General features: G+C 31.5%; 1 protein-coding gene and 1 long non-coding RNA gene across 2 annotated transcripts; both read left to right on the forward strand.

Moving 5' to 3' along the window:
- Nucleotides 1–3,215: 3,215 nt before the first annotated feature.
- On the forward strand, nt 3,216–5,421 carry LOC133197992 (uncharacterized). The gene is made up of 3 exons (XR_009722478.1): nt 3,216–3,279; nt 4,240–4,302; nt 5,369–5,421. It is a non-coding gene; the product is annotated as an uncharacterized LOC133197992 (long non-coding RNA).
- A 150-nt stretch (nt 5,422–5,571) lies between these two features.
- Nucleotides 5,572–9,751, forward strand: LOC133197862 (perlucin-like protein). Its single transcript, XM_061334048.1, has 5 exons — nt 5,572–5,741; nt 7,672–7,802; nt 7,939–8,018; nt 8,156–8,243; nt 9,479–9,751. The coding sequence occupies exons 1-5, from the start codon at nt 5,572–5,574 to the stop codon at nt 9,676–9,678; spliced, it is 669 nt and encodes a 222-aa protein (XP_061190032.1). The 3' UTR covers nt 9,679–9,751.
- Nucleotides 9,752–10,058: the final 307 nt, after the last annotated feature.

Below are 10,058 nucleotides of genomic sequence, written 5' to 3' on the forward strand. Positions count from 1 at the left end.
ACAACAGAGTTGTCACTCTGTGCGTGAGGGAGACGTTTGGAATTGTCTCCCCGCACGTGATATGCTCTAAACCAATCAGATTGACTGTACAATTCTGAAGGATAATAATAATATTTTTATGCTTTAACATTTATAAGTCGCCCTGACGTATTCGAAAAGATCACAGCCTATTCAGCAGGAGGAATCGGGTTCGACCCCAGGATGAGTTACTCATTTTTTTTTTTAAGATTCACTTTAATTCACTTTTAGATTATTCGAAAAAAATTACCATTATAATAGGAAAAAGTAAAATTAAAAAAAAAATAAATAAAACTGTTTAGTGAAAGAAATAAACAAATTAATCAATAAAGAGATACAACTCAGCTATATTAAGGACGTTAATTGGGAATGTGACCGTTATGCCTTCTCAATATGTTTAACATTTAATAATCACTGTAAAAAAGTAACTATAAAATTGTCGGAAAAGTAATATAGTTGCCTATAATGAATATGTTTGTGTCGTAGATAGTACCGTTTACATGGCATATATCAGCTGTGTGTCACGTGACTGGTATAAAAATCGTATTATTAGGCTGAATGTAGAAAATGACACTAGTGCAAGGGCATCCGATTGTTTTTGGCCATAAAAATTGATACACATTAGTAGAGGTTTACTTCCCCTACCTGAAAAGTGCTGGGAGCTAGTTTGTGTTGTTTGGGAAGTTCTACTAATTGTGCAGAAATTGCGTGTGAAAGCAAAAATTTTCAACTTCTCCTCTACATCGTTATGAATCTAAAAAAAATATTCTTCAGATCAGAATCAACTCCCAGCACTTTTAAGATTATACTTGACATAAGCAATCGGTATTTCGTATTTCAGCATAAACAGTCAAGTGTATGCCCTTGCACTTTTGACGTTTATCGGGGATATGATTATCGTAAAATCGATTTTTTTTTTTTTTTTTTTTTACATTCTCTGACGCTGTACAGCTTGATAAGGTCTTGATGAATTAATTTTATACACAATTGTTTAAAAATGTTTTGTTTTCAGTTTTAATAATGATATTTGAAATTGAAGATGATTTTGTATTTAATTAAGCATTTTTGTAATTATTAAAACAATGGATCCACTCCTCTGGTTCATTTGTACTGCGTCAAGCCAAGACAAAAGACGTCATATATGACACAAGATTTGTTTCTTAAAACTCGGCAGTTTCGTTATAAAATGGTGAGATTTTGCATTCCCAAATAAATAATACATCAAACAAATGCATGAAATCTTTTATTTACGCATCATCATGCGTTATAATTAATTTGTCTTACTTGTTAAATTTTTAATGACGTCACAATGATAAATGCTACACAGTGCATCACAAATGTGAACTCATGCATTCCTTAACGTCGCTGAGAAATGAAAGATAACTGAAATGCCACTGAAAAGTACCTGCCATTCAGTTGACTGAATAATAACTGAAAAATCACAGAAAATACAAGGACAGGCTCCTTTCATTGACTTTTCAGTGACCTTTCAGTGGGCTTTCAGTTAACATTTCCTCTACCAAATCGTTAATTTCATCCTGTGAAGAGTTCGGAATATTTAATGTAGTATAATGCAAGCATGATTTTTTCTACTGATAACATTTTTGTATCTCTAGAAAAAGAACAGGCTTCACTTCAACGATTAATCATACAAGAACTTAACAACTTGACTGGTAGGTGAATGTTATCTGCACGTTTTAAGGTCATGACTATCTTAGATTTAGAAATCTAGTGGAAAAAGTTCACAAAAATTTGTGATATGAAGAATAAACACACAAAATTATTTTTTCAATGATTTTTTTTTATTCCTCCAGAAAAAGAGCAGTCTTTACTTGGACGATTAAGCAATTCTCAAAAAAAGCTTAGCAACGTGACTGGTGAGTGAATATCAACTGCACGTTTCTGTGTCATGACTCCCTTTATATAAATTCCCTGAGTTATTTACACATCAACAGCTACCACACAAATGCAATGCTTATATGTGTAAACTTCTCAGTCGTGTTGTATTTTCTATCTTCTTTTAATATTTTAAATGTTAATCGTACAATATCTGGACAGATATCCTCATAAAATATCTATCAAAGATTCATTATATTCAAATTTTCAATCCATGTGAAAAATATGTTTTTTGGAGGGAATGTCTCTCAATCTTTCCATGAATTACATATGGATGTGAACCGAAATAAGATTCATGAGTTCCTTAATATATCATGATAATGATATATGCATTTTGATGCTATTTTTCTGCCTCTTTTTCGGACGTATCACTTGAAAAGTAATAAGAAATCTACCAATTTATAAATTCCATTGCATTTGATGGTTTAATATGACACTTGAGACTGTATTTAATATATATCTTTAAACACGTTTACTCATTCTGAACCAGTTTATGTACTTAAAATACATGTAGTATTAATACAAACACTTTAAGCATATATCAAGGATTGCATTAAGCACTTTTACATACATCGAGACTTAAGTATTCTAAAGTTCCATGTGATTGAGCTATATGAATTTGGGATGGACACATCGGAAGGTACCTGTAGCTTTCCACTGGATTGGGTAGAAGTAGTCACCAAAAGTCTTCGATGCATGAGCCACCTATATTTCTCTTTTAGACATACTATTATATTAAAGTATAAACAAAATCAAAAGCTTAAACATAAATAATAGCACCTTACCACCTGTTAAAAATATTGCACAGTGGGTTCTGTTTCTCTAACTATGTCATAAAGCAGGAAGAATCACACACTCAAAGAAAGGGACACTGAAATACCTTATCAACATATTATTGGTTTGATGTATCATTTATAAGCTTTTATGCTCCATGCATCCCCTCCTCCCATTCGAGATAAATAACTTCCAAAATAAGTTAAAGGGTGCAAGAACATAATAACAAGCTGACTGTGTTCCTTTAAATGGAAATTAATAGTATGTAGAATTGAAAAGTGTGAAGAGTCATTGTGAGATGAATCCCACTCACAAAGATTGTATATTAAACTAAAATTATATTGCCATATATTCAGTTATATTATAATAGCAGCAAAATGTGAAATACTAGAGTTTTTCTCCAATGAAAATATTTTCAAAGAGTGGGCGCGCAGATAAGATTTAAAACAGTTACTACACTTAAGTAATTACTTTGAATCATCATATCAATTTAATAATATTATTATTTTATTTTTATTTAACAACTAGCTCAAAACAAGGAACTACAACATCAACTTACCTTGGTAAATGACAATCTTACAAACGTCATCGGTGAGTCCTATCCCCATTACAAGTCTGGCCTCTTACCCTTATTGACCAGACCAGATATACAATGTACATTCTCTCTGCAGAGAGAGAGAGAGAGAGAGAGAGAGAGAGAGAGAGAGAGAGAGAGAGAGCATGTGAATATAGATATTAAATACTCTTAATTCGATATTTCATATGCCCTGTTTCAAAAATTTCTATAGTTTTTCTTTATCATTATTATTGTTATTTTTTTCTTTATTTTTTTTCCCTCATTCATAGTTAATCACTTAATGACTGTTGATTTTAAAAGATAAATACAACTATATGAATAAAAAAAATGGCTGCCCGCACAATGTAATTTAACTTAAAACATAACAAACACCTCAAGCCCATATGGAATATTTTTTAAAACATGTTTTTTTCCTAAACAATTAACTAAAAACACGGAACTAGAACTAACTTTCACCAGAGTACCAAAAAATCTTACACAAGTCACAGGTGAGATTATTTTTTTTTAATGATAGGCCTTTTAATCTTTAATGTATTCATGAATAAATTTGCATGTTGTCTCGGTACATTATATTTTCTTTTAATTTACATCGTATTAAATGCACAAGTCAATTTTTAAAAAAAATAAAATTGAGGCGATTTAAAGTTATAATAATTCGTATATAGCACTGTTTTGTTGTTTCACCATAGAAGTATAGTTAATAGTGAACTTCTACGACACCGTGAAAATATTTCTTACATGCGAACAAAATGTATATACTTTTGTCATATATTAAATCAAATTTATCGATATTTTTGATTCAAAATGCCAAAAAAACCTTACATATTTATTTTTAAATGTTATAAGCTTTAGGTAATTGTGAAGGAATATTTCATCCGATTTTTGTTTTATCGGGAAATTTCACTTAAATTTATATTCAAAAGGGATATTGGTTCATTCATATTCTTTACCAACAATCTTTTCTTCAAAATTAGATCGAAAGCATTCCCTACAGCGTGAATTAACAAATCTTCAGGAAAAACAGAGAAAATGGACCGGTAGATACTTTAAACTAGCAAATATTTGGGGGAAAGTCACGGGATTCAAATTATGAACAGTAAAATAATTAAAATATGTTCATAGCAAATTCATACTACAACACACAAATGCTTATAGGAAACACATTTCTATTAAGTGTGAGAAAATTATGACACAATAACGAATTATTAAAAGCCAATTATTATTGAAAAGTTCAGAGGTTTTTAATTTCTCTTTGATGATTTATGCTAAACTCAGCTGATGTGCATCCTTCTAGAATATTAAAGATATTAACGTTGTTTATCCTTGCACCGCGACTCTAGAGCATACTCTCTAACCAATGTGCTACGCGGGCGACCATTATACTCGTATAATGGATGGTTTGTGAACTGTTGAAGTTTGACGTGCTCCGTGAAGCATTTTCTCTTACTTGAATTTCAAATATTTCTTTTTTCAGTTTATCGTGATATATCTATCGTTTAAGTCTTTATTTATTCAGGGTTATTGTTAAATATATATCTACAAATTTGGTTGAAACCCGACGTCAAATAAAATAGTTATGACAAAAGTCTGTCCATTCTTTGAATAGCCCTTTTATAAGGCATATTTGAATTGTTACGTTTTAAAAATATGACATTCAATTCAAAGAAATATAACATAATAATAAATGTTACAGTCCTGATGCCAAGGCTTATATGAATCTTTTTTGTTACTAATATCCCTTGCAAAAATTAAACGTTTATGCCTATGAAGGAACTAGGTTCACTTTATCTATAAAAAGGCCCTGCCCATAAATCAATGAACTAACCAAGACACAGCGTCTCATTTTTATTAACATTAATATAAAGTGGAGAATTTGTGTTTTCATTTCTTATTAAAAAGGTTTTACAGAACGTCATAATATATAGACTAGCGAGAAAAAAAATATATATAATATTTTAATATATATGCAGTCCCCAAATGAAAATCAATATACTGTCAATATACCAATATACACTTGGCAGTTTTCGTTTTCCAGACATGCACAGGGCAAAAAAGGCCCTAAGTGATCCTTGTCCTTTGTAATACAAAACGATTCTCTTACAGGTAGCAGAGGTCGCAATTTCTTGGTTAGCTTTATCCAATGCCACAGTTAAAACAACGACACTAATAGAACAATTCTTGTGTCATCTGAGAATGATTTCAATATCACCGTTACACTTTCAGAAAAGTTGAGCCGGAATTTGATATCCATATCTACCGAAAGAACTGGAAATGTCACAGTGAGGAAGATAAATGTCCATTATTCGATGGTTCCGTCTTATTTCTCCATTGAATATAAGGCTATCATTATCAGCACTTCATCTGTTTCGTCTGCCCTGTCCATGAGTGATCTCCCTTCGAATTCAGATAGTACTACTGTTTTTCCTGTTGAAAAAACTTTCAAAATATTACATAATATCAACAGCGACCCCGTCAAGTAAGTATACGGATGCAGGAGGTTATTTTACAGTTGCATCAACATTTGATAATACACACCTCATTATTACTTTAGTCATAGATCGTACGACAAAAATTTCTTTTGATGGCAGAGAATATGGCGATGGTGACGAAATAAGAATTATATTGAAACGGTATCAAACATTACAAGTCGGACTTGATGCAGATTTGACAGGGACAACTATCAATGCCTCTCATTCGGTTGCAGTCTTTGCAGGAAATAAATGTAATGTTCTCGGAGATTATAAAACGTGTAGCATGCTAATGGAAATGCTTCCTCCAACGGACAAATTGGATAACGTTTTTATCGTGCCGCCAAATCTCCATAGATTTAAAACCCAGGTGCGCATAGTACAGTGGCTGCAACGTTATTGTTGACAAAACAATCGTGTAGAATCGTTCGTGTAACGTGCGTGATCGTTCGTGTAACGTGCGAGATCGTGCGTGTATCAGACTCAATCGTTTGCAGTTTTAATCGTGCGTGGTCGTGCGTTAAGAAACGTGTAAATTTCGTTTTGTAAGTTTTTATCGGAATGTTATTTATTATACAAGCATTTCGCTTGTCTAAATTTTTTTCAATCCAAATAAAATGAATGAAACGCGATTTACATAATTGAAAGCAGAACGAACTAATTATCGCTTGGAAATAAGCAATATAGTAAGTCGCACAATATTGTGTTCTCGTCAAATCGCGTGATTTTTTGTGATAAACCGTACTTAGATGTTTAAGGATTTTTTTCTCTGATGTTAATTATGTTTACTGCTAATTATGGTCAAAATATTTTTAAAATCAATAGATCAGAAATTGATATTTTTACAAATAAATAAATATACAATTCTCTACGCTTACATAAATATTTAGTCCGCGAATGTACATGTACACGACATGATTGTCGGGGTTTCGTTTATCAGTGTTTGTCTCTGGAGCTTACTTTTAACTATTTTTATAATTTCTGCAAATAAATGATTTGTAAAATAATTGTTGATTTTAGAGATTCACAAATGGAAACATGGATTAAACATATAATTTAATTCATTTTCATGCCAATTTTCTTCAGACTTATCCCTTCCTGCATATTATGAAATCTAATTCAATCAAAACTCACGGTCCATCTACATGTACATGTACATCTTCTGACAGAAGGAAAAAAACAACAGTTTTCTTAAGTCGGAGAATTATGTAAATAATTATTTGTTATCTAATGTATTTAGTTTCAAAAATATCCATTTCTATTTTTTCTATTATTTTTCAAAGTCGATGAAATAATATCAATAATTATTTGAAATCTAAAATAAATATTAAGGCTTATTTCGTTTTGAAAATATCCATTCCTAAAGAATTTGAACTATTTTGCGTGAAGAATCGTGCGTTTGCGTTAGCAATCGTGTAAGATCGTGTAACGTGTAGAATCGTGTGCGTGAGGGATCGTTCGTGTAACAGGTTTTATCGTGCGTTAATCGTGCGGAATCGTTCGTGTAACGTGATCGTTCGTGTAAGTTGTCAACAATAACGTTGCAGCCACTGTATCACCAAGTGAAACGAAAGTTATTTATTCTATTGAAGGAAACAAAACATCCACAATTCTTTCAAGATACAAGAAAATTGATTTTATTATTCGTGAAAATGAAACAGTTACGATAGAGTCGATTGATCCTTTGTTAGTGAATAGTTTTGCTTATGGCTCGAATCAGTCTAAAATTTACGGAGATCCCTACATCATTACTATCCCTGGAATACTTCAATATATCAACGAGTACACCCTCATTATACCAGAACATTTTAGTTTCAGTTTTGCCACATTTATCTCAAAAACTGAATCGCTGGAATACCTTAGAATTAATGAAACGAGTATACATGAGCAAAAAACTTGTTACTATTCCACAATTTATGTAGATATGTCTTTTTGCAGCGTTTGGACTTTAAGTATTTCAAGCGGTGTGACAAAAGTTAAAACATCAGATGGAACACCTTTTGGAGTCATAGTTTACGGGCAGCATTCTTACGATGGACATGGTTTCACAGGAAATGCCATTTTATCAAGTAATTTAAGATGTTAAATATTGAAATGATTTCCTCTCTCTCTCTCTCTCTCTCTCTCTCTCTCTCTCTCTCTCATATTTACTGCCGAAGTTAATTTTTATTTTATTAAATATGATTTTTTTTTCCAATTGAACAGCTTGCAAAGAGGGTTGGATTCAGATTGAAAATTATTGTTACTTCATTTCTCTCAAAAGAGTTTCTTTCCAAAATGCACTGGTGAGCTATATATTTAGAACAGAACTTTTCTTTCTGTGTTTTCGTTCATTATAAAGGTGAGGCTTTGAAAATATATTTTTTATGAAAGGTTGAATAATTAATTATATCTGTGTTATATCTGGTGATATATTTTACAGAAATTATGCAAGGACGAGAATGCACGTCTCACTGAACATCAAAACGTAAGAATGGAGAGACTGGTTGGTCTGCAATTAAATACAAACGGTATGGTTAATTTTGAAAACAAAATACACGTTTTATAACAAAATTTAGCACTTTCGTCTTAACGTATGTAATTTTCAATTCACATCAAAGAAGTCAATATACTAGTATATGAGCTTGCGCTGACCATCCCATGTCACGAACAAACCTTTGGAAGAATACTACCGTGTATGGTCCAGATATTTTATCTGACTTACATTTTTTTGATTTTTTTTTTATGTCCCAAAATCCGTGCGGTAATATTTTACTATGGACCATTATTGAGTAAAGACAATAATCAATGCAATACACATTATTTTACGAATTAAAGATATCAGCATACATACTTTGAACAACCTAGTCCGTTGTTAAAACTGAGAGGTCCATGTTTGCTCTGCTCCCTATTTGTATTGTTTGAAAGGACTTTTGAGCTTGATTAATGTTCGTTATCTCCATATTTTATTCTAGCGTCATGAGTACAGGATATCGCATTTCCTTCACATATCAATCATTTAACACATGCCGCATCTTAATTCTGACTTGAACATACAGTGAAACTTTTCTAATTCGACATACACTGGGACACAATTTTTGTTTTGTGTCAGAATAGACAGGGTGTTAGATTACACGGTGTAATGGAAAATAATGAAATGGGAATTAAATAAAAGGTCGAAGGTCGGAATGAACAGTAAAACAGTTTGGTGTTGGATAAGACAATTTTCACCGTACATTCTAATAGTATTTCATGCAATATGTAAATGAATGAAATGAAAATATTCCAATTATTCATTTGATTCAATTTTTGGTCTCTAGCGGGATTTTTGTAAAAAAAAAAAAAAAAAAAAACATTATTATATGGTGCTCGCGTCTCCTTTCCTTTTTTTTCGACTTAGCAATTTTAAAGACATTTCCTTGATATAGATGTTCAAAGATATTTTCTTTTTAACAATTGTAATGGCATAACAGCTTGAGTTACGTTTAACTTAAAAAAATGAATACTCCAATTAAAAAAGTAATAAATAATGATAACATTCTAACTCTGAGCCCTTGGCACAATTGGCGACATTTGAAAACTGCGATTTTACCATGAAATTGTGTCCAGTCAAACAAAGACAAAGTATCATGACTTTTATTGTTATTTAAAAGATATTTTGGTATGCAATAGGTTATTTATAACCACTCAAAATTAAAAAAAAAAAGTTTTCGTCTATAACAATAATAAAGATGATTTAAATAAAGACAAGATAATTATGTTTTAGGAAATGTTGGTATATGGATCGGCGTGACAGACATCCAACAGGAAGGTGTTTTTGTCTACATTTCTGATGGATCAAGATTAAATAATAATGATAACTGGGCAGAAGGACAACCAGATAGAGGAACAAAATACAACTGTGTGCTAGCAAGAAAAGAAAACAATTGGAAGTGGTATACTTACCCTTGTGATCAAACATTTTAGTATGTGTGCATGAACCTCATATAAATATGTTTCATCAGATTATAAAACTGATCCACTGTACTAAATCATATAAATTATAAGATTTTAATATTCTATCCTTAACTTTGTAAAGCATCATTGTAAGATATTAAGATGTTTTAACTTGTCATTTTATTAGATCTAGCAGAAATTATGAAGATTTTTTGATTTGTTGTCGCAGAAAGGATCTTAGTTAACGAGCATTCATGGAAAGATATTAAGATGTATTAACCTTGTCATTTCATTAAATCCTGCAGGAATAAGGAAGAACTGTTGATTTGTTGTCGCAGAAAGGATCTTAGTTTACGACATTCTTGTGGTTAACACTAGTATGTTTAAGACTATTCAAGTTCATTCCCTCT

Source organism: Saccostrea echinata, unplaced genomic scaffold, assembly GCF_033153115.1.
Source record: "Saccostrea echinata isolate AGI-Se365-2 ecotype Australia unplaced genomic scaffold, CSIRO_AGI_Sech_v1 ptg000032l, whole genome shotgun sequence".
Classification (NCBI taxonomy): domain Eukaryota; kingdom Metazoa; phylum Mollusca; class Bivalvia; order Ostreida; family Ostreidae; genus Saccostrea; species Saccostrea echinata.

Bases quoted from the DNA above. Each gene is read 5' to 3' on its own strand.
- LOC133197862 (XM_061334048.1), top strand. From the start codon at position 5,572: ATGGTTCCGTCTTATTTCTCCATTGAATATAAGGCTATCATTATCAGC. The intron at 8,019-8,155 runs GTGAGCTATATA...TATATTTTACAG, and splicing joins TTTCTTTCCAAAATGCACTG to AAATTATGCAAGGACGAGAA. The intron at 8,244-9,478 runs GTATGGTTAATT...ATTATGTTTTAG, and splicing joins TCTGCAATTAAATACAAACG to GAAATGTTGGTATATGGATC.